Source organism: Haematobia irritans, chromosome 1 (assembly GCF_050003625.1).
Source record: "Haematobia irritans isolate KBUSLIRL chromosome 1, ASM5000362v1, whole genome shotgun sequence".
In the NCBI taxonomy this organism is placed as follows: Eukaryota; Metazoa; Arthropoda; class Insecta; order Diptera; family Muscidae; genus Haematobia; species Haematobia irritans.
The window spans coordinates 63,952,610-63,978,493 of record NC_134397.1 but is presented as its reverse complement, the minus strand read 5'-3'; the positions used below and the strand labels follow the sequence as shown (position 1 = coordinate 63,978,493).

At 34.5% G+C, this 25,884-nt stretch overlaps 1 protein-coding gene and 1 long non-coding RNA gene across 2 annotated transcripts in view; one reads left to right on the top strand and one right to left on the bottom strand.

Moving 5' to 3' along the window:
* The window catches only part of ScsbetaA (Succinyl-coenzyme A synthetase beta subunit, ADP-forming), a 28,933-nt gene extending 8,554 nt beyond the window's left edge, over window positions 1-20,379 (top strand). Inside the window, exons 4-8 of the mRNA XM_075290586.1 lie at window positions 6,277-6,429; window positions 6,485-6,647; window positions 6,720-6,987; window positions 19,178-19,602; window positions 19,668-20,379. Of these exons, the coding sequence (XP_075146701.1) occupies window positions 6,277-6,429; window positions 6,485-6,647; window positions 6,720-6,987; window positions 19,178-19,602; window positions 19,668-19,841 (1,183 nt within the window). The 3' untranslated portion in view covers window positions 19,842-20,379. The remainder of the gene's footprint in view (window positions 1-6,276; window positions 6,430-6,484; window positions 6,648-6,719; window positions 6,988-19,177; window positions 19,603-19,667) is intronic.
* A 4,310-nt stretch (window positions 20,380-24,689) lies between these two features.
* On the bottom strand, window positions 24,690-25,120 carry LOC142238824 (uncharacterized). Its single transcript, XR_012722830.1, has 2 exons — window positions 25,012-25,120; window positions 24,690-24,948 (listed from the first exon to the last, which is right to left on the bottom strand). It is a non-coding gene; the product is annotated as an uncharacterized LOC142238824 (long non-coding RNA).
* Window positions 25,121-25,884: the final 764 nt, after the last annotated feature.

Genomic DNA, 25,884 nt, shown 5'->3' with positions numbered 1-25,884 from the left:
TAAAGCTTTTTTTTAGGTCTGTGTATTAGAGGTGTGCGCGTGAGGGATTTTTCACGCACGCTCACGCACGCTCACAAATTCAAAATGTCATTCACGCACGATCACGCACGCCTTTTTTAGAATTGCTCACGCTCACGCACGCTCACGAACGAATTTGTAACATTCACGCACGATCACGCACGCCCGTTTTTTAATTGCTCACACTCACGCACGCTCACGAATGAATTCGTAATATTCACGCACGATCACGCACGCCCGTTTTTGAATTGCTCACACTCACGCACGCTCACGAATAAATTCGTAACATTCACGCACGAAGGTTTTTATTGATTCACGCTCACGAACCAAAAACCTGCAAAGATAAACACTCACGATTGCAGAATAGTGACTACCGCACGCTCACGACGGGAAATATCAACTCACGAACAACAAACTTATTCACGCACACTCGCGATTCGAAAAAACTACTCACGCACGTTCACGAACAACAAACTTATTCACGCACACTCACGATTCGAAAAAAACTACTCACGCACGCTCACGATGTAAAATACAACTCACGCACGTTCACGACATACGAAACTTACTCACGCATACCCACGATTCATAAAAACTATTCACGCACGCTCACGATGTAAAATGCAACTCACGCACATTCACGATTCATAAAAACTATTCACGCACGCTCACGATGTAAAATCAACTCACGCTCGTTCACGACTATTATACTTACAAAACTTAAAAACTTACTCACTCTCGCTTGTGATACAAATGAGCTACCCACACAAATTCGCCAAAATATTTCTAATTAAAAATCTGAAATTGAAAACGTACTCAATTAAAAAATTAACAGATACAATTAACATTTTAATCAAATCAAAATATAAACTCAATTAAAATTTGAATTGATTTTGTCCGAAAAACTTAATTAATTTTTAATTGAGGCAATCAATGATTTATAGTGTTATTGTTTACTTATTTTATTTTTTATTATATTATAATTACATATATTATAATTATACTATATAGAATTATTTTTTCAGATCTAAGCCAAAATTTAATGAACCAATGAAAACAATTATTTCCGAAAATTGTTAATTTTATATTTGGAAGTATGTTTTCAATTTAAAAATGTAAAAATGTTCAATCATTATCTTAGTTGGCTTTATTATTTATTTTGATTAACAAGTTAATTTTATAAGTTAATTAATTAATTGATTGCGTTTTCAATTCCAATCAACTTTTCAATTGGAAATATTTTACTGATATTTTTTCGTGTAAAGAAAAAATCCAACTATAATATAATCAGAAAGCACATAAGAAAGTGTAAACTCTTGTAAAGTTACCTTCATCGAAGAAACCAATAATTATAAATAAATAAAAAATACAATAAATAATTATTGCCTCAATTAAAAAATTAAGTTTCGACCACAACCAATTAAGTAATTCATTGAAAGTGCTGGAAGAAATCAATTATTGTTTAATCAAATAAGGCTTCTTGTTTCTTATTAATTCTGTGATTGATATCTAATCTGTGGCAATATCTAACAATAAAATGCTGCTTATGTTTAAAAATGTAGTCAAAGATCATATAATACATGAAATTATAATACTATGAAACAATTGACTTCGTTATAAAGAATAGCGATAGATATGGCTTTTTTTTGCTGCAGAAAATGTCTTGAATGCATAGAAAACTATCTTTCGTCCGAATGGTTGTCCTCGACATATCTAGCAAGTAAACCAGTCCCAAAATTACGTTAAATTGTGTGTGTTGTTGTATTTTCCCTAAAGCATACCATTCAAAGAAGATCATATTACTAGTGCGGTTAAAATGGGAGCTATATATAACTAAGGACCCATATGGAAATTTGCTCTTCCGGAAGCCAAATATGGGGGACCATTTGTAATACCATCCACCTACATAAATAACAACTACTTATACCAAGTTTTATATCGATAGCTTGTTTCGTTCGGAAATTTGGTTTCAACATGCGGACCGGCATCGCTAGATCGAGTTTCACCACGACCCAGAATATTATTCTGTATGAGAGCAGTATTTCAATGTGTTACAACCGGAATGACGACGTCAGTTATACCCCAACACATTATTCAGAATTTTTTTAGTGTGGTTTATAAAAAACAACAAGAAAGATGTTTGGTTAGTAGGTTAAAAACTCAGGGGTATGTAAACTTGTGTAAGACTGTGTACATGTTTAAAAATTTTAGTAAAATATACTTGAGTAAATCTTACTTTTTAAAGCTAATTATTAAAAAATAAATGTTAGCTGCGAAACATGAATAATGAAAATGTTGTTTTTAATAAAATCTAGTATGAAGTCCAATACAATTTCTAATTTTTAGTATTTCAGATATTCCATACATACTTTTTATCGTGAGCAAGACATTTTTGTAAATATAAAATTTGTCGTGAGCTTAAATAGGTTCGTGAACGTGTCTTTTCTCGTGAGGCTGAATTAATTCGTGAATGTGAATTTTTTCGTGAACGTGAATTTCATCGTGAGCTTGAATTTTTCGTGAATGTGAGTTTCTTCGTGAACGTGAATTTTCTCGTGAGAGTGAATTTTTCGTGAACGTGAATGTCATCGTGAGTGTGAAGTTTTCGTGAATGTGAATTTCTTCGTGAACGTGAATTTCTTCGTGAGCGTGAATTTTGTCGTGAGCGTGAATTTTTCGTGAATGTGAATTTTTTCGTGAACGTGAATTTTGTCGTGAGCGTGATTTTGAAAAAAAATTACTCACGCACATTCACGAACAGAATTTGATGTTCACGCACGATCAGTCCCATTCACGCACATTCACGTGATTTGGTCAAAATTTCATTCACGAATCACGTGACTCACGCGTGAATCACGCGTGTCACGAAAACTTCGTGTCACGCGCACACCTCTACTGTGTATATTTGTTATCAGAACTATGTTTTGGCGTTATGCACTTTGGAATGCTTACCTAGTAATATTATCAATTATGTCATACGATAACACAATTTATCACAATTTAGAGGAACACCCGATATATTATTTTTTTTTAATTGAAAGTAAGTTTATGAATCGCAATCTTGCATAGGCCTGATATATAAAAACATTTTTTTTTTGCTTCATTCACGAAAGTAATTAGTCCAAGTAAAAAAAGAAAACAACAGGAGGGTGGGGTGAAAGTAGGGCTGTCACCCGGTATAAATCCCGTTCCGAAATCACGGGGTTTTCGGGACGGGATTAGCAATGATAAAAGGACCGTCGACAATATGACAATATGGCGTTTATCTGATAAGAATTTGGATGCCTTGATATTTTTAAGAAGGTTGGCTGATAAGTCCCCGGTCTAACAACGAAAAACACATTTTTTTTTGTCAAAATTCGTTTTTATTATTCAACATAGTTCACTTCAAGAGCGATACAACGATTATAACCCTTCCAATTTTTTGATACCATTTTGGTAGTACTTCTTCGGTTTTGCCTCAAAATAGGCCTCAGTTTCGGCGATCACCTCTTTATTGCAGCCAAATTTTTCCCCTGCGAGCATCCTTTTGAGGTCTGAGAACAAGAAAAAGTCGCTGGGGGCCAGATCTGGGTGGGGAAGCAATTCGAAGCCCAATTCATGAATTTTTGCCATCGTTCTAATTGACTTGTGGCACGGTGCGTTGTCTTGGTGGAACAACACTTTTTTCTTCTTCATATGGGGCCGTTTTGCCGCGATTTCGACCTTCAAACGCTCCAATAACGCCATATAATGGTCACTGTTGATGGTTTTTAGCTTCTCAAGATAATCGATAAAAATTATTCCATACGCATCCCAAAAAACAGAGGCCATTACTTTGCCAGCGGACTTTTGAGTCTATCCACGCTTCGGAGACGGTTCACCGGTCGCTGTCCACTCACCAGACTGTCGATTGGACTCAGGAGTGTAGTGATGGAGCCATGTTTCATCCATTGTCACATATCGACGGAAAAACTCGGGTGTATTACGAGTTAACAGCTGCAAACACCGCTCAGAATCATCAACACGTTGTTGTTTTTGGTCAAATGTGAGCTCGCGCGGCACCCATTTTGCACAGAGCTTCCGCATATCCAAATATTGATGATTGATATGACCAACACGTTCCTTTGATATCTATAAGGCCTCTGCTATCTCGATCAACTTCATTTTACGGTCATTCAAAATCATTTTGTGGATTTTTTTTTATGTTTTCGTCGGTAACCACCTCTTTCGAGCGTCCACTGAGTTTACCGTCCTCCGTGCTCATTTCACCACGCTTGAATTTTGCATATCAATCAATTATTGTTGATTTCCCTGGGGCAGAGTCCGGAAACTCATTATCAAGCCAAGTTTTTGCCTCCACCGTATTTTTTCCATTCAGAAAACAGTATTTTATCAAAGCACGAAATTCCTTTTTTCCATTTTTTTCACAATAACAAAAGTTGCTTCACAAAAGACGCTCTATCTCACAAACTAATTGATACGAATCATTTGAAGGTTGGTACTATATAAAAATAATATGCATTTAATACTAACGACGCCATCTATGTGTCAGACCGGGGACTTATCAGCCAACCTGTTAAGTGTACGAAAATATACCTAATCCAATCGAAATCCTTAAAATGCTTTGAACTAAGTGTTCGTTAAGTATTATAGCAATTTGAAATTGCTTTTTAATTTACTCTTATGTTATTTTGTTAATAAAATTGAATTAAACTAAAATGGTTTAATGTACAAAAATTGTTGGTCGCTGTAGATTTTTATTAGTAAATATTAAAAAAGTCCCGAACATTTCGGGATCTCGAAAAAATCCAGGGATTCCATATTTTGAAATCCCGAATCCCGGGTTTATAAAAATCGATCCCGAATGACAGCCCTAGGTGAAAGTGAACATGGTCTGGAGAATAATGATCGGACAACTAGAGCTGAAGCCACATCTGTGGCTAACAGAAACCTGGCCCAGCTTATAACAATGGAATAAGCGATGCGTGCACAGAAAAAAATGTTTGTTTTATTCAGTCATGAAATTCTGCCTCAAGGCGTTATTTTTGATTAGTATATATGGTAATTTACCTCAATTGGCCTATAGGCTTCAAATTACAAATAAAAATAATAATAATTAATTGAAATTTCTTCAACCACAAAATTGCTATCATAAATCATCAAATTCCAATTTAAATATTTGGTCCTATAAAAAATTTATTTTTCAAATTATTTTTTGTAAATAATATTAGTTTTTATCAAACAATAAGTAGAAACAATTAATATTTTAATTGAAAAAAATTTGTAAATTCAATTCAAAGTTTAAGTTGAGAAATTCGTCAAACCACAAACTGGCATAGTTGTATGTCAACCAACAGGGAAACCGATATGTACCTTTATCTAGCATTTTTTTTTTGATTTTAATAAAAACGTGACTTAAATTTGAAAAATGTTCGATTCGATTGTCGTAGGTGGTTCCACCGCTATAAAAAGGACGTGCCTTCACATTGAGCTAATCATAGAGTCGGGTTGTACTCCTTAATAACAGAGAACTTTACCACGTGTGGTATTGTAATGGACTGATTATACACTATATCTAACCTATTCTAAGATTAAATATGTTAGATGTTGCAGTAGTTTTGTCTTCAGTCTTATATGTCGGACCTACTGCTATTTAGACTAAACAAAAGTTTGCTATTTTAGCAAGGATACACTGTTGATTCAGAAAACATTACAACTAAATTAAGATATGGTAAAATTTTTGCTTTTTTAGATGGTGTCTTTCTAACTTCGTTTTGTAATTATTGTAAGATGAACATTTTAATTTAAGCGTCTCAATATTTGTGTAAAACATTTGGATAATCTTTGATACACTAAGAAATCTCATTACTGGGGCGAGATAGGATACCTCCGAAATATTTTTTGATGTTCGGCCGAAACAGGGGTTGAATCCATTGAAGGGCGAAACAGTCAATACAAATGTTCTTGTATTCCTGGTAATATTTCAGAGTATTTCATCCTAGTAAAAGTTGTCTGTAATGGTAGATATCGGGTGTAAATCATTGATATCTGAAAAGTTTCCGCTTTTTTCTCATCAAATGTGGGAAAAATATGTTTAATATATTTAATATATATTTAATATATTTAATATATATTTAATATATTCTTTATCTTAAATCATAAATACCTATGTTTATAAATAATTTGGGGAAAAAATTTATAATTCAAATTGTTTGGAAATTTTCCCAAAATTCTTATAAGACTAAACTCAATATTGTTTTGTTTTGTCCCTTCCAGATTCGGCGTTGCTACTTCGGCTCAAGAAGCCCGTGATATTGCTACAAAGCTCAATACCAACAACTTAGTCTTGAAAGCCCAAGTGTTAGCTGGTGGTCGTGGTAAAGGTGCCTTCAAGAATGGCTTCAAAGGCGGTGTCAGAGTGGTCAATGAGTATGTATTTCAAATAAGTTATTTAGTATAACATCAAATTGACAAATTCTTTTAGCCCCAAAGAAGCCGAAGAAGTTGCATCCAAAATGATCAATCAACTTTTGGTAACCAAACAAACTGGAGCTGCTGGTCGTATCTGCAAGAAAGTTATGGTTGCTGAACGTAAATTCCCTCGTCGTGAATTCTATTTCGCCGTAATGATGGAAAGAGCATTCAATGTAATTTGTGATTGCGTGAAATTAGGATATACTTAAGCTTTAAAAAAATTTTGATATAAATTTCAATTTAAGGGTCCCGTTGTCATTGCTTCGTCACAAGGTGGTGTTAACATTGAAGAAGTTGCCGCCGAAAATCCTGATGCCATTATCTATGAGCCCATTGATATTAAGAAAGGTCTTACCAAGGAACAAGCCCTAAAAGTAGTCCAAAAAGTAGGATTGGGTGATAAGCATGCCAACGATACCGTCGAAATGTTGCAAAACATGTATAAACTTTTTGTTGAGAAGGATGCCTTGTTGATTGAAATCAATCCTTATGCTGAAGATGCCATGCAAGGATGTAAGTAATTCGCAAAAAAATGTTTTTATTGATATTCTTTATATCGGAAGTGACTTTTCTCCAAAAAAACACCTTAATTTTACCACACAAAACCAAACAAACAAATTCCCAAATCATTTGTTTTGCACATCGTTTTTGTTTTCTGAGTTTTTTTGTGTGTGTGTTTGGCCTTAGTTTTCTTTTGTTTTTGTTTGAACAACAAACACTAATACTTTTAGAAATATACTTTCACATCTCTTTTATATTTCTGTATTTTAATCCATATAAATTCCATTTTATATTTCATTGCAATCGAATTCCTTCATTGTGTCTGTTTTATGAAACAAAATAACCAAATTGAATACACACCCAAACAAAATCACAGCCTGTAAGTAGTAGTTGAACAATTGGATATGTTATGTGTTCTGTTTTTAAATTAAAATTGCAAATAACTGTATAGTTGACTGTAGAGCTTATATTTGTTGAGATATTGTATATTGTCTGCTTTTTTCCTAATACTTACTTGCTTAAATACGTAGTTAATGTGAATTTTAAAACAAAGTTGATATAGATTTTTTTTAATATGCATCTATTTGTTGATCAATTCTAAAAAGTAAAAAATATATATATTATTATGTAAACGTGGATAGGCAAATGGGCTGGATAAATTATTTTCGAAACTAAATTAATTCTCCTATATCAATTAACAATAACTGTTATAATAACATCCGAAACACATTAGTTTAGAATTTTTCTATATGTCGCTTTGCTTTAATCGAATTGTTACATATGTAGTTTGTCTAAAGTATTTTTAACCGATCTTTCCAGAATTTTCTTCTTGCTACCATAAACTATTTCAATCATAATTTATTTTGTTTCACCTTTCCATTTCATTTGTCAAAATGCTCTGCGGGGAAAAAATGTAAATGTTCATTCACCTAGATCAATCAAATCATTGTCCATATTAGTTCCTATAAAAATGCAGTAGACATCACAAATTTCTAGGAAATTGCGATTGACATCAATTTTATTTTTATAAAAATTCGATTGAAATTTTCTGGGAAAATTCAATAGACATCAATATCTTCCAAATATCAAAGTGTGACTCAAGGCATATTTAGAAAGGTATTTTCAAGTTATTAGCTGATTAAAAAGGTTTCATTGGTGGTAGAATTTTGATAGTATTTGTTTATATTCTAATATATATTATACGAATAATATATTCAAATATATTTTACGAATAATATATTCAAATATATTTTACGAATAACGAAGCTAGAGGGCTACTTTTCAAACTAACAGGTTGGCTGATAAGTCCCCGGTCTAACAAAGAAAAACACATTTTTTTTGTCAAAATTCGTTTTTATTATTCAACATAGTTCCCTTCAAGAGCGATACAACGATTATAACGACCTTCCAATTTTTTGATACCAATTAGGTAGTACACCTTCGGTTTTGGCTCAAAATAGGCCGCAGTTTCGGCGATCACCTCTTCATTGCAGCCAAATTTTTTCCATGCGAGCATCCTTTTAAGGTCTGTGTTTAAGCCTGTAATATTTTTTACAGGCTATTTGCTCGACAATAAAAAAGCGAAGTTTTAAAGTTTTAATTTCAAACTAAAGTTCCGACTTGAACTTGACTTTATTCACTTGCTTCTGTGTATCGAATGAAGAAACCAAAAATATATTTGTTTCAAAAAATCTTAAAATAACAGAATTTATGTACAAAAAATAAAGGGTTTGTATGTACAAATGTCTAAGCATACACATTCTGACATGCATACAAAGGGATGCCCCAACCAATGCACCGCAGACGACGGCTAGACAGTTGCAATATGTATGTGCATAGGTGTATGTATGTATGAACTTGCAAATATTTTTAGAAATGCATTCAGGTAGAAAAATATGTTGATATACAAAACAATAACAAAGATACGCAGACAAAATCTATTCTTTGCTAATGCAATCAGGCTGCACAGGGCCGGACTTGAAGTTAACATCCTCCCCCCGTTGAAGGCTGTTGGCTTCAACAGAATCAATAGGAAGCAAGGCCAAGTTGTTGACAGCTCTTTTAAAGATTCCACAGCTAGTTCGCACATTTACAACTCGAACGACATCATCCTTTCCCTTTATGATTTCGGTTATACGTCCTATTTGCCATTTTAATGGGGGTAAATTGTCATCCTTAACAAGAACCATACATCCTGGTGAAATTTCTTCGCCCTTGGTTTGCCACTTTGAGCGTTCTTGTAAAAGTGAAAGGTATGATGTACTCCATTTTCGCCAGAAATTTTGTTGCATCTCTGAAACCTTTTGCCAGCTATTAAGACGACCGAAGTCAATCCAGGCCATGTTCGGTTCTGGGATGGAAATCAAAGGGCCACCAACTAAAAAGTGCCCAGGTGTCAATACATCCAAATCGTCTGGATCTTCCGATATTGGGCACAGCGGACGGGAATTTAAAATTGCCGATATTTGGCATACCACAGTCCTTAGCTCGTCGAAGGTTAGGGTGTTAAGTCCAACAGCAGCCTCCCAGAGCCCACCGAAATGTGGAGATCTGGGAGGAATGAACTTCCATTCTATGCCATCATTGAGACATTGATCGTGAACCGCATTTAGATGAGATTGTCTCAAAAACATTTGCTTCAAATCATTTAATTCGTTTTTGGCACCAACGAAATTTGTTGCATTATCCGACCATATCGTGGCTGGCTTGCCTCTGAGAGAAGTAAATCGTCGAAGTGCGCACAAAAATGAAGGCGTCGATAAGTCTTGAACTAACTCTAAATGAGTTGCCTTTGTCGCAAAACAGGTAAAAATGCAAACGTAGCTTTTTACTGGTGGACGGCTTTTCACTTCCGATTTGTAATAGAAGGGACCACAAAAATCTACACCAGTCGTGTGGAATGCTTTATTAGGCCTCACTCGATCAGTGGGAAGGTCACCCATTACATGCTTCATGAGCCTTGGCTTCATTCTAAAGCAACGAACGCATTTGGATATAATGGAGCTTACTAATTTTCGTCCACCAATGGGCCAAAACTGCTGTCGAACAGCTGCTAGTAGACATTGGGCTCCTGCATGAAGTAATTTGTTGTGGAAATGCATCACCACGGCAGTTGTAATGGGATGATTTTTAGGCAATATCAGGGGATGGCGCGCGTCGAAGTCCAGATTTGAGTGTTCAAGGCGTCCGCCAACTCGAACCAATCCAAAATCATCTATTATGGGCATCAATGATGATAACTTGCTGGATGAAGAAATCGCCTTATTCGCCTTTAATGCCTTGATGTCATCGGGAAAGCAAATCATTTGAATGTTTCGAATTAAAATTTTAGTGCCAGCTTTTAAGTCACTCGGAGTTAGTTCCAACGAAGAACCTCTCAATTTAGGGTAGATAAATTTAGATACATAAGCAAATATACGTTGCATTTTCGAAAATGAATTGTGATACTTACACTGTATCGACAAATCTGTGTGAGCAGTAGCCAGGAAAACATTTCTTTTACGTTCAGGCAAATCCACCAAGAATTCCTTATTGCCAGGCCAAGTACTAATTTCATTTGAAAGGAAGTTTGGACCATCACTCCAAAGTGGTGAATTGAGTAGCTCCTCTGGCGTTGCACCTCGCGATAAAATGTCTGCCGGATTAAGTTTGGTTGGAACGTAGCGCCATGACATTGGTGTTTCTTGCGATTGAATCTGAGAAACCCTATTTGATACGAAAACATTAAAGTTTGAGGGTAACTCTCGAATCCATGACAATACGACCATCGAATCTGACCAACAAAACACGTCGCATTGAGGAGATACTGTTTTGACAACATTGTCCACAAGATCGGCCAAAAGGCAAGCGGCTGAAAGCTCAAGCTTTGGTACAGTCAAAGTTTTTAAAGGCGAAACTCTCGATTTGGAACACAATAATGATGATTTCACAATGCCATTTAACTCAGTTCGAACATAAACGCATGCACCATAAGCAACTAAACTAGCATCACAAAATCCATGGATTTGGATTGATGCAGACGTCATCGAAATGTAACGAGGAAATGTAAACCGTTGAAGTGAAGTAAAATTTTTTATATATTCCATCCATGATGAGTGTAATGATTGTGGCAAACTTTCATCCCAATCTAAGTTCAATTTCCATAAGGTTTGCATGAAAACCTTTGCCTTTGTGATAACTGGTCCAATCAAACCCAAGGGGTCATAAAGCCGAGCTATGGACGATAATATGGAGCGCTTTGTCACCACTTTCCAATCATCAATAGGGTTGAAAACGAAAATAAAATCGTCACCTTTCGGATCCCAAACGAGCCCAAGAGTTTTTGTGACATCAGTGCCATCGTGAAATTTCAAAAATTGTTCACAGTCTGCAGATGGAACACCTTCCAGAACAGCAGGCTCATTAGACATCCACTTGCGTATTAGGAATCCTCCTCCTTTTAGAAGTGAGGTCACTTGCTGCCGTATTTCAGACACCTCTTCAACAGAATTACCACCAGAAATCATGTCATCTACATAAAAATCACGACGAACAATTTTGGAGCCAAGGGGAAATATTTTTTCGTCATCAAATGATAGTTGGTGCATTGCACGGATGGCCAAAAATGCTGCTGGTTTCGTACCATAAGTGACGGTATTCAACTTGTAAATTTTGACGTCATCAACCTCGTTTTCTCGCCAAAGTATGCATTGGAGATAATCGTCGGGATGGGTCACACGCACGCACCTATACATCTTGCAAATATCTCCACTCAGTGCCACCTTAAAAAATCTGTATCTGACCAGGGTATTAAACAGCTTTGCTTGAATAGTGGGTCCAGCGTATAAAATATCATTTAATGACTTTCCAGTTGTTGTTTTAGCTGACCCATCAAAAACCACCCTTAATTTTGTAGAGGTACTGTCCAGCTTATGTACGCAATGATGTGGTAAAAAATATTTGACCTGGGAATCTTGTGGCGAAATTAACGACATATGATTTAAATCAGCATACTCACGCATAAAAGCAGTGTATTTTGCCTTTATTTCTGGATAACGCCTAAATTTCTTTTCCAATGAATTTAACCGCTGTAAGGCTTGTTGGTAAGAACCTCCTAATGATGAAACATTATCGCCTTCAATTTTAGGCAATCGAACTGAGTACTCCCCTGTAGTCAGGCGCATGAAATTGTTGACAAAATGTTTTTCACAATATGCGCCTTCCTCACTGATGGCCACATTGTTTAAGAAATCACTTTCGACTTCCCAAAATGCCTTTACAATTGTCGAAAGCTTCTCTTCTTCTTCGGCATCGTTATATGAAAGGGCAAGGGTACAAGTTTGCCGAGGGCGAAAACTACCTCCAGCAACTACCCATCCAAATAGAGTCTTCTGTAAAATTGGTAAGTTAGCAGCTAACTTTATTTGTCCCACAGACATTAAATCGAAAAACAATTCAGCGCCTATCAGCATATCGATGGCTCCCGCCTTGTCAAACGCGGGATCAGCAAGATTAATGTTTTTAGGCATATTCCAGTCCAGGGCATTCAAGTTTATGCTAGGTTGATAATCTGTGATTGTGGGCACCACCATTGCGGACAATATTGTGGTAAAATCTCCAATTCGAGATTTTATCCTCATGTCAACCGATTTGTCAACTTCCAAACTTCCATCACCTATACCAGAAATTGTAGCTGCAATTCGTTTACAATTCATACCAAGGCGCCTAACAAGACGATTTGCAACTAAATTTATTTGGGATGCAGAATCCAAAATTGCACGACATGGGACGAAGTTTCCATTTTTATTTTTGACAAGGATTATTGCTGTCGCTAACAACACACTACCACTCGAAGATGACATGGCATCGCTCGAAGAAGCTAATACGGCTTGGGTTCTGTCTGGCTGTTCAGGCGACGTGGCTGACGGCTCCACCGATTGAGCAGATGAAGAGGCAGAGCAAGGCGGATCAATATGTAGCAAAGTGTTATGCTTAACTGAGCATATTCGACAACACTGCGCAGTACACTTCCGCAGTAGATGTCCCTTACGAAGACAGTTGAGGCATAATTTGAGCCTCTTTGCTTCTTTAAAACGAAGAGGGGGCGAAAGATTTCCAAATAGTGAGCAATTAACAATAAAATGTTCCATTGAGTCACAAAAAGCACACAAAGGCGATGGTGAGCCGGCAGCTACATGGACATGGCGATTCTTGGAAGTCTGTTTTTTGGTATGCTGGCGAATAGAATCCAAATTTACGCAGGAATTTTCCAAATTTTCCAGCATGCGACATCTCTGCTCCAAAAATGACGACATGGAATCCCAACTCGGCAGCTCATTAACAGGCAAGCCCTCCTCCCATTTGATCTGCGTCGATCTATCCATCTTAATGGTTGCTAGATAGATTAAAAGGCCATCAGCTATTTGTTCTTTTGAGGTAATGGTCATCATAGCGCGCAAATGTGAATTCAATTTATCGCTAAGGTGACGTAATCCTCCAGCAGAGCTGTCCTCCACAGCTTTCAATGAAAATATTGCATTTATATGACTCTGAAAATGTAACAGTTTATTATCGAATCTATTTTTCAATAATTTTACCGCTTCAGAATAATTCCTCTCATTTAGTTCCAGTGATGCAATGGTATCTAGAGCTACCCCTGTTAGGCTCGAACGGAGATGATGAAACTTCTCTAGGTCACTCAGATCCATATTGCTGTCGACAACCGTGGAAAATAACGAGAAAAAATTGGGCCAATTTGCATATGCACCATTAAATTTGGGCAATTGAATTTCAGGCAGTCTTGTCTTTCTCATAGAAGATGAATTTTCTGCAAAAGGAACACCATCAACTGAAAACTGACGCATTGTTGAACACCTGTGGTTTGGTTGAGTACGCTGAATCGAATTTTGCCTTCGGGTTAATTTTGCTTTGACATCTAGGTATAGAGAAGTAAACCGCATTCGTACATCATATTCCTGCTCTACAGAGAGCAATTCTTCTAAGACGGATTGGGCTTCCTCGAATGCGGCGTTGATCTGTTCCACATATTCCAGACGGACAGATAAATCAGCACTATCATATTCAGCCAATTGCTCATTCGTTAGGCTCCTCATCAACGATTCCAATTGCTTCTCCATAGCTAGTATTTTTGTCCGAAATGGCATTATGTTTTCTCGTACTTCTCCATCAATGGTATTAGTGATTTGATCTTCACCCGGCATATTATAATTTTTCACTTTGATTTATCAGCTTTAATACGAATTTATTTTTATTACGAAATTATCCAATTTGATAATACTGTGTGATTACTAAACTTAATCACGTCGGGGTCACCAATGTTTAAGCCTGTAATATTTTTTACAGGCTATTTGCTCGACAATAAAAAAGCGAAGTTTTAAAGTTTTAATTTCAAACTAAAGTTCCGACTTGAACTTGACTTTATTCACTTGCTTCTGTGTATCGAATGAAGAAACCAAAAATATATTTGTTTCAAAAAATCTTAAAATAACAGAATTTATGTACAAAAAATAAAGGGTTTGTATGTACAAATGTCTAAGCATACACATTCTGACATGCATACAAAGGGATGCCCCAACCAATGCACCGCAGACGACGGCTAGACAGTTGCAATATGTATGTGCATAGGTGTATGTATGTATGAACTTGCAAATATTTTTAGAAATGCATTCAGGTAGAAAAATATGTTGATATACAAAACAATAACAAAGATACGCAGACAAAATCTATTCTTTGCTAATGCAATCAGGCTGCACAGGGCCGGACTTGAAGTTAACAGTCTGAGAACAAGAAAAAGTCGCTGGGGCCAGATCTGGAGAATACGGTGGGTGGGGAAGCAATTCGAAGCCAAATTCATGAATTTTTGCCATCTTTCTCAATGACTTGTGGCACGGTGCGTTGTCTTGGTGGAACAACACTTTTTTCTTCTTCATATGGGGCCGTTTTGCCGCGATTTCGACCTTTAAACGCTCCAATAACGCCATATAATAGTCACTGTTGATGGTTTTTCCCTTCTCAAGATAATCGATAAAAATTATTCCATGCGCATCCCAAAAAACAGAGGCCATTACTTTGCCAGCGGACTTTTGAGTCTTTCCACGCTTCGGAGACGGTTCACCGGTCGCTGTCCATTCAGCCGACTGTCGATTGGACTCAGAAGTGTAGTGATGGAGCCATGTTTCATCCATTGTCACATATCGATGGAAAAACGGGTGTATTACGAGTTAACAGCTGCAAACACCGCTCAGAATCATCAACACGTTGTTGTTTTTGGTCAAATGTGAGCTTGCGCGGCACCCATTTTGCAGAGAGCTTCCGCATATCCAAATATTGATGAATGATATGACCAACACGTTCCTTTGATATCTTTAAGGCCTCTGCTATCTCGATCAACTTCATTTTACGGTCATTCAAAATCATTTTGTGGATTTTTTGATGTTTACGTCGGTAACCACTAGATAGGGTCACGAAAAAAAGTTGATGCGGTCACCCCCCAGTTTTGTAGCATATACGAAGACAATTTCAGAACACCAAAACTTTTTTTCCGTGCACCCTACGACCCCCCGAAATACAATTTATTGTGCTGTGTCGTCATTTGCTCTCAAATTGTTCTAGCAAAAATACATGCACTTTGCATAACGCAGAAAATGTCGTAGTGCAAACAACGAGTATGTATACAAAGGTACCGTTAGAAATTAACAGATAAACAGGTTTTGTGTTCTAAATGCCTTATAAATCAATTTCGTAGATATGAATAACGATGTGCATGTGGTTTCGATCGGACATCATGACAACACAGCAAAAACTATTTAGTGTTGTGTAGGGTGACCTATTGACTTTTTAAAATCTCTATAACTTTTTTGTTTATGACTATAATTAAATACTTCAAAAGCAAAAGTTTCATATTTTGTTAAGATCTTTATAATGGTTATTAGAAATGGGCGTCATAGGGGTATACGAAGCGAAATAAAAAAATTAAAAATCAAATTTGACGTTGGAGTCAAAAATGACCAATGCACGAAATATAGCCCCTGATCAACCACGAACAACGATATGCGTTTCTTTTCGATCGGACTTCAAATGACGACACAGCACAATAAATTGTATTTCGGGGGGTCGTAGGGTGCACGAAAAAAAAAAAGTTTTGGTGTTCTGAAATTGTCTTCGAATATGCTACAAAACTGGGGGGTGACCGCATCAACTATTTTTTCCTTTAGGCCGTGACCCTATCTAGTAACCACCTCTTTCGGGCGTCCACTGCGTTCACCGTCCTCCGTGCTCATTCACCACGCTTGAATTTTGCATACCAATCAATTATTGTTGATTTCCCTGAGGCAGAATCCGGAAACTCATTATCAAGCAAAGTTTTTGCTTCCACCGTATTTTTCCCCTTCAGAAAACAGTATTTTATCAAAACACGAAATTCCTTTTTTTTTATTTTTTCACAATAACAAAAGTTGGTTCACAAAAGACGCTCTATCTCACAAACTAATTGACTTACAGACATCAAATTTTGACACGAATCATTTGAAGGTTGGTACTATATAAAAATAATATACATTTAATACTAGCGACGCCATCTATGTGTCAGACCGGGGACTTATCAGCCAACCTGTTATTATTCTATATCCTGGAATAAAATAGTCTTTATTCTTCCCATCTATACGAATACACTTTTTTCTCTTTTTGTGGTATGTTAACAAAGTGCCCACAGCTTTGGCACCCCTACGCCAATGTTCACAATTAAAATAAAATGCAAAATAAAATTTTACCAGGTATACCGGCATGAAATGAGCGTTTTTATGTGGCTCTCATTTTCTACCCTTTTGGATCTTTCCCATAGCTTTTAAACGGCCAGAAATTGTTTGTTGTGCAACATTTAACATTACTGCAATTTGCTTTTGTCATCTCCATCCAATTCGGCGTCTTGAAACTTTTTTGGTGGTCTTCCATGTTCTTCATTTCTCAAATCAAAATCATTATTTCTGAACCGTTGAAACCATCTTTCGCATGTTGCTTCTGATAGAGCATGATCACCATATGCCTCGACAAGCATTCGATGCGACTCTGCAGCACTTTTCTTCAAATGAAAACAAAAAATTAATGCTTTCCGCAAATCAGCACTTTCTGGTACAAAATTCGATGTTTTCTATTCAATGACTTGATGTGTACTAAATATTTTTCACAGATGTTATAGCAAACAAACAAAAAAAATAAGCACTCGTTCATAACAAATGTTCCCTATCGAGACATTTGTATCTTGACGCTCACTTCATACCGGTATACGTATCACGGTTGCCACTCGAGGCAAAAAACATCTACCAAAATTTGGAGAAAATTTTACCAAAAACCTACCAAACTAGAAAAATCTTATTTGATCAAAATTTAATTTCTATAGAAAATTTTGTCAAAATTTTATTTCTATCGAAAATTTGTCAAAATATTATTTCTATAGAAATTTTTATTTCTTTAGAAAATTTTATCAAAATTTTATTTCTTTAGAAAATTTTGGCAAAATTTTATATCTATAGAAAATTTTGTAAAAAATTTATTTCTATAGGAAATTTGTGAAGTAACTCTTAGTTGAAGAGGAATATTTTTCAAAATCTACCAAAACATGAAGAATTCTACCAATCTACCAAACAATACAAAATCAACCAGTTTTGATAGAATTCTACTATTTGTGGCAACCGTGATACGTATACAAAAATTTTTCAATATTGAATTTGCTTTAAAATGACAATAATGGTCCGACCTCATAATTGATGGTAAGAATTACTTCAATTATTCTGTAACTAGGGTTTTCTTTTTCCCGGACTTTTTCCATTCCCGGGAAAGCGGGAATTTTTTTCGAATTTCCCGGTATCCCGGTCAAAGGGAAACCAACTTTGATGTGGCATACATTTAGACAGTTGAATAAATTATAAATCGCCTAAAGTTACGGTTATAAGGAGGTTATATATAAAATATAGTAAAGAACATTTCCCGGGAATTCCCGCACTTCATTCCCGGGAAAGCGGGAGCGAAAAAATTCCCGGGATCCCGTTCCCGGGAAAACCCCCTAACTGTAACATATTTCCTCATACTTCGAAGAAAACATGTATAAATTTCCAGATTTGCTTTGTTGTGAATTTTCAAAATGGCAATATGGCAGCCTACATTATTGTTTTGGTAATACGGAGAGTACATTATTTCATATGCCTTGGTGTGACACATTTTGTACAAAAATTCGATTGACATCAAAATTTCGTTTTGAAAATTCCATATTTTCATGAAAATTTTATTGTCGTCAAAAATTTTTATGAAAATTCGATTGACAGCAATTTGTCTATGAAAATTCGATTGACATAAAATTTTTCTTATAAAATTCGGTTGGCATCAATTTTTCTTTTGAAAATTTGATTGGCATTAGCATTTAAATCGATTGAAACAAAAATTTACTTTGAAAATTAGAAGACTTGAAATTGTCTATAAATTGGTTGACAAGGGGCGTAGTTCTAAGATGTTTTTACATTTGTCTGTTATAAACACATTGCAGTCTTGAAAAGTACAGTTTTCTTGTGGAATCTGTTACAGGTTTGGCTTTGTCTGTAAGCCATTCAATTTCAGGATTAAATTGCCGGTCGATTTTTCAATAGTTCACATAATAATGCAATTTGGCTAGCATTCGTTATCTGGCGTTGCTTCAGCCTCTTAAAACGATGAAATAATAAGAAAAGGCAACAACAAAACAATATTACAAATTGTAGTGGATATTATATCCGGTGACTTTAGGTTTTTTTCACTTCCATGATTCTTTTAGAAGGGTTTCCAAATTTGGGAATTTAAAGATTTTTCGTAAAGCGGTCCACGTTATGAATTTGGATTTTCGGTAAACAGACCTTTGCCTATATATTCATTATTAAAATGTACCTTGTAACGACTTATAGTTCTGAAAAGAATCTGTCTTCAGCTACGAAAAATGATTCTCAAGCTCGAAAATATCATATAACTTTTTATATGATCCTCAATAATGATTTATTCTATATATTAATAATTAAGTTTTTGGTATCATATTCCTTTTTTTCGCTTTATATATCTATTTGTTTATCCAATTTAACATAGGTGTTGCTTAATGTTGGCTATTTGCTGCTATACATGTATATGTATTAATTGAATTTTTATTTATAAAAATTATTTATTTTGTTTTCTAAAATCTATGACAAAGTCTTTGCTCTTGATGCCAAATTCCGTTTCGATGACAACGGTGAATTCCGTCAGAAGGAATTATTTGCCATGCGTGATTGGACCCAAGAGGATCCACGTGAAGTAGAAGCTGCCAAATATGATTTGAACTACATTACATTGGATGGTACCATTGGATGCATGGTCAACGGTGCTGGTTTGGCTATGGCCACCATGGACATTATTAAATTGTATGGTGGTGATCCAGCCAACTTCTTGGATGTCGGTGGCGGTGCCACTGCCCAAGCTGTAAAGGAAGCTTTCAAAATTATTACTGCCGATCCCAAGGTCATGTGTATTTTGGTCAACATCTTTGGTGGTATTATGCGTTGTGATGTTATTGCCGAAGGTATTATTGCTGCTGCTAAAGATTTGCAAATGAAAATGCCCATTGTATGCAGATTACAGGTAAGTTGTTTTAAGAAATTTTGAAATAACATTTTATCGACACATTTCCATTATTCATTATACAGGGTACCAATGTCAATGAGGCTCGTGAATTGATTAGGAAATCTGGCTTAAGAATTATCCCACGTCACGATTTGGATGAAGCTGCCAATTTGGCTGTTCATTTGGCCAAGATTGTTGAATTGGCCCGTGAAGTTAAGATGGATGTCAGCTTTGAAATCCCCGACAGCGTCAAGTAGACACTTAATTTATTATTGATATAGATTCATCCTAAAGATACTGCTTCTATAATACACACACATACATACAACATAAACAACAATACCACCTTCTATCTATTATCGATAAACAAAATTATTTCACAAATTTCTTGTAATTCGTTGAGACCAATGGAAGAAATGTTTTGCAAAAAAATTCTAACAATATGCCATCTAAATCTACCAATGAATGATATTGACGCTTACAAAGCTCCTTTTAATAAAGGAAAAGTAAACATACTAGTATATATAGGTTAATTAAATCGATGAAAAAAAACGAGCACTATATTGTTGTATTATTTAAATGCACTGATTTTTAATGTAAATATATGTGAAATGTGTTACTAAGAAGAAAAATTAAACAAAAAACTAGAATATTTTTTGCAAAGCCTTTTTGTTGATGAGACACTAAACCGAGACGATAACATCCAACCGATATTGTTTATGGTTGTTGTTGTTTGTTTGGTCTATAGTGGTGTGTTATTATAGTATTAGTTCATTAAATACATTGTAAAAAATATTGAATGTTTATTCATTTTTTTGCGAGGTAAAAATTGAAAAATGCCCCCTCATCATTTGTTATTATGTAAATGTTACCCTATTTATAATTTTTAGTTTTTTTTCTCTTTCTCTATCATAATTTCTCACACTTTATTTCTCTTTTGTTTTTTTCCTATTTTTAAGTTTTAATTTAATCAAAAATACACACTCATAAACAGAGAAACCATTACCTCTATGAAACCAAACCCAGAATGGCTTTGTTTTATTTTCTGTTTTTTCATTTCATTTTTTTATTGTGTTTTAACTAACCACCATATTTGTTTTCCTTCCTTTTTGTAGAAAATCTAAATAAAAATAATTAACAAAATCGTTTAGTTCCTGTTCCCGAGATATATGGAAAATGCGAAAGCATAAATTCCTCATCAATTAATGCTCCATTCAAGTCTTATTTCCAATCTTATTTACTTCAGGAGATGATTTTAATTATTTATTATTTTCTATGAATAAATTCCAATCTAAATTAATTGTGATTTTGAATGTTATTTCAAATTTTTTGGATAATATACATACTTAACATAATTTAAAAATTTTTAATAATGTAATTTTAACAAATTTGATTTTGCACTTGGTAAGTTGAAATCCGAAAAGTTTTAATTCTGATTATTGAACCCTCCATCCATTACAAAATTTGATTTACTTTCTTTGTAGTTATAAACTGAAGAATGGTATTCGATCTGGAAAATGGAGTCAGGTCGAATACTCGATTCGGTTTCCGGCTTCGTTAAAAAATCCTGTACTTATCAGTTATTGGATTTGAAGCCGCAAGCTTTAAGCTTAATGCGAATTTTTGTAATCTTCAAATCAGATTTTTAAATTTTTCGAAAATCGAATCAAAACGACATTAAGCAAACAAACCGGACTTCATTAGCCTACTTTGAAAATTTGCGATTATTGAAAAGCTGACTTGATGTCGCAATTGCAGACATCAAGGAATGATAAATAGCATTCTTGAAATAACACTGAGTCAGCTTCGAAAAGGTATTTATTTAAGTAAAAAGGTATTTTTTAGTTTGTTAAAGGCCTGTTTGATTATGGAAGAGATCCGCCATAATAAAATGTTTAGCACATCCGCTTGCCATGATTTTATTGTGGTATTTCCCAAAAGGAAACTTTGAACTGAATACATAAACTTGAATTTTTTGCGATTTGGATGGAATTTTCAATTTTTTGGGGGTGAGCACGAATTAACGTCCTTTTCGTTTGGCTATAAGACGCTTAGTTTAGGATATATGGCTAAAAGATGTTTTTGGAATTATCAATTTTTGAGGGTGGTCACGAATTAAAGTCCTTTTCGCTCTAGGACGCATATTTAAGGAGATATGGCCAAAAGAAGTTTTTCATATAAAAATTTCAAGTTTTTTAAGATTTGGGTGGATTATTCAATTTTTTTTGGGTTTGTTACGAATTAAAGTCCTTTTCGCTCTAGGACGTATACTTAAGCAGATATGACCAAGAGAAGTTTTTCATATAAAAATTTTAATATAAAAATTTTCATATAAAAATTAGGATAAGGGTGAATTTTTCAATTTTTTGAGGGTGGTCACGAATTATTGTTCTTTTCGCTCTAGGACGCTTAGTTTATGAGATATGGCCAAAAGAAGTTGTATTATAAAAATTTCATTTTTTAAGGATTTGGGAGCATTTTTCAATTTTTTGAGGGTGGTCACGAATTATCGTCTTTTTCGCTCTAGGACGCTTAGGTTAAGAAGAAGATATGGCCAAAAGACGTTTTACATATAAAAATTTCATTTTTAAGGATTTGAGTGCATTTTTCATTTTTTTGAGAGTGGTCACGAATTATTGTCCTTTTCGCTCTAAGACGCTTAGTTTAGGAGATATCGGCAAAAGAAGTTTTCATATAAAAATTTCACTTGTTTTTGTTTGGGTGGATTTTTGAATTTTGTGAGGGTGGTCACGAATTATTGCCCTTTTCGCTCTAGAACGCATATTAAAGCAGATATGGCAAAAGAAGTTTTTCATATAAAAATTTCAATTTTGTTTAGAAGATATGGCCAAAAGACGTTCATATAAAAAATTCATTTTTAAGGATTTGAGTGCATTTTTCAATTTTTTGAGAGTGGTCACGAATTATCGTCCTTTTCGCTCTAGGACGCTTAGTTTAGGAGATATGGGCAAAAGAAGTTTTCATATAAAAATTTAAATTTTGTTTAGAAGATATGGCCAAAAGACGTTTTTCATATAAAAATTTCATTTTTAAGGATTTGAGTGCATTTTTCATTTGTTTGAGAGTGGTCACGAATTATTGTCCTTTTCGCTCTAAGACGCTTAGTTCAGGAGATATGGGCAAAAGAAGTTTTCATACAAAAATTTCACTTTTTTGGTCTGGGTGGATTTTTGAATTTTGTGAGGGTGGTCACGAATTATTGCCCTTTTCGCTCTAGAACGCATATTGAAGCAGATATGGGCAAAAGAAGTTTTTCATTTAAACATTTCAATTTTTTATGATTTGGGTGGATCTTTAAATTTTTTGAGAGTGGTCACGAATTAGTGTCCTTCTCGCTCTAGGACGCTTAGTTTAGGAGATATGGGCAAAAGAAGTTTTTCATATAAAAAGTTCAATTTCGTTATGGTTTTGGGTGGATTTTTTATAAAAATTTCAATTTTTTAGGATTTGGGTGGATCTTTAATTTTTTTGAGAGTTGTCACGAATTAAAGTCCTTTTCGCTCTAGGACGCTTAGTTTAGGAGATATGGGGAAAAGAAGTTTTTCATATAAAAATTTATTTTTTTGTTAGGTTTTGGGTGGATTTTTAAATTTTTGGGGGTTGTCACGAATTAAAGTCCTTTTCGCTCTAGGACGCTTAGTTTAGTTTTTGGGTGGATTTTTAAATTTTTTGGGGGTGGTCACGAATTAAAGTCCTTTTCGCTCTAGGACGCTTAGTTTGGGAGATATGGGCAAAAGAAGTTTTTCATATAAAAATTTCAATTTTTTTAGGTTGTGGGTGGATTTTTCAATTTTTTGAGGGTGGTCACGAATTAATGACGTTTTCGCCCTAGGACGCATATTTAAGGAGATATGGGCAAAAGAAGTTTTTCGTATAAAAATTTAAATTTTTTCAGGTTTTGGGTGGATTTTTCATTTTTTTGGGGGTGGTCACGAATTAAAGTTCTTTTCGCACTAGGACGCATATTTAAGGAGATATGGGGAAAAGAATCTTTCATATAAAAATTTCAATTTTTTTAGGTTTTGGGTGGATTTTTCAATTTTTTGAGGGTGGTCACGAATTAATGACGTTTTCGCCCTAGGACGCATATTTAAGGAGATATGGGCAAAAGAAGTTTTTCATATAAAAATTTCAATTTTTTTAGGTTTTGGATGGATTTTTCAATTTTTTGGGGGTGGTCACGAATTAAAGTCCTTTTCGCTCTAGGACGCATATTTAAGGAGATATGGGCAAAATAATTTTTCATATAAAAATTTCAATTTTTTTAGGTTTGGGTGGATTTTTCAATTTTTTGGGGGTGGTCACGAACTAAAGTCCTTTTCGCTATAGGACGCATATTTAAAGAGATATAGGCAATAGAAGTTTTTCATATAAAAATTTAAATTTTTTAGGTTTTGGGTGGATTTTTCAATTTTTTGGGGGTGGTCACTTATTATCCTTCTTTTCGTCCTAGGACGCTTAGATTACCCAATAAACACAAACGTTTGAAAAATACTAAATTACAACAATTTTTCAAACATTTTTTCAAAGGATTAGTGTAATATTCAAGTTGAGAAATTGTTGAGAAAATCGCGTTCTCAACAAAAAACAGACATTACCCTCAACAGTGAAATTCAACACATTGGCAATAATATCTCAAGTGTTATCCTCAAATTGAAATGCATCGCTACTCAATAATTTGTCAAACAATTTTCGATGCGAGTCAAATTCAAAATTAACATCGTTGCAAATACTTTTGAACCTTAATTTGTATGAATGATATCCCCACTTCAAATTGAAAGTCAAAGCCAAAATTCTATGAAATTTGTATAATTTATTCATTTTTATCAAAATAAAATATATAATAATACACTATACTACAAAATATACTACAATACCAATTGATAAATAATAATGTTATTAAACATATCAACAAATAAGAACAAAAAAAAAAAAAACAAACAAACAACAAAACTTTAAATATTTTAAACATTATTAGTAAACACTTTTGCATTGATAATTCGATTTCCTTCCTTTTGGTGTCATAAAACAACATTAAAATTTATTAACATGCGGGCAATTTGAAATTAGAAACGTACTGGACCGCGTGTTAGAATTGATTTCCAGTAGAAGAAATTCACAAAATATCCATTTTAAACTGATAATAGCATATGAATTAAACTGACGATGTGATGCACATTTCCATCCAGAAGTTGTTGATTTCAACAATTTGTTGTTTTTAACAATTTTAATTGGTTGCACTTGTAATGTTTCTGGTAACTTTTTCTTGTCGATAAGCCACTCATTTTTATTGATCAGCTTCTTATTGTTTGCAAGAATGTAGCATCCAAAGATTTTAGTTTTCTGCAGAGATTTAAATTTAGTGACTTCTTTAAAGTGTTGATTTAATTTTTCATATTGACGTACCAATTATCATAAACTATTTGAAACAGTTCCAGTTAATTGTCCACCATTTTTTCATTGGTCAGCTTTTTAATGTTTTCAAGAACGTAGAATCCATAATTTTAGTTGTCTGCAAAGAGATATACATTTAGTGACTTCCTTCAAGTTTTATTTCATTTTTTATTTTCACTTATCTATTTTTATAAACTATTTATTTGTGTAAAATTTTCCATTTCTTTTTATTTCTTGCAATTGACCACGAACTTCGTTGCACAAATAAGTATTGAAAACCACATGGTTTTTTCGTTGCATTTTAGGGTAGTGTTTTGTCAAAGTTTTCTCATATTATCTTCAATACCTTTTCAAAGATTTCGTCAACATTTTGGCAAATTGGAAGTAATTCGCAAACAATTTGATGATGTATTGAAGATGAGCTTTTTCAAGTCAAGTTGAATTTATGTTGAAAATTATATTTACCCTCAAACTGAAAAGTTGTTGCATTTGAAAAACGCTCATCCTGTGTTTATTGGGTAGGAGATATCGGCAAAAGAAGTTTTTCATATAAAAATTTCAATTTTTTTAGGTTTGGGTGGATTTTTCAATTTTTTGGGGGTGGTCACGAATTAAAGTCCTTTTCGCTCTAGGACGCTTAGTTTAGGAGATATGGCCAAAAGAAGTTTTTCATATAAAAATTTAAATTTTTTTAGGTTTTGGGTGGATTTTTCAATTTTTCGCTCTAGGACGCATATTTAAGGAGATATGGGCAAAAGAAGTTTTTCATATAAAAATTTCAATTTTTTTAGGTTTTGGGTGGATTTTTCAATTTTTTGGGGGTGGTCACTCATTATCCTCCTTTTCGCCCTAGGACGCTTAGATTAGGAGATATGGCCAAAAGAA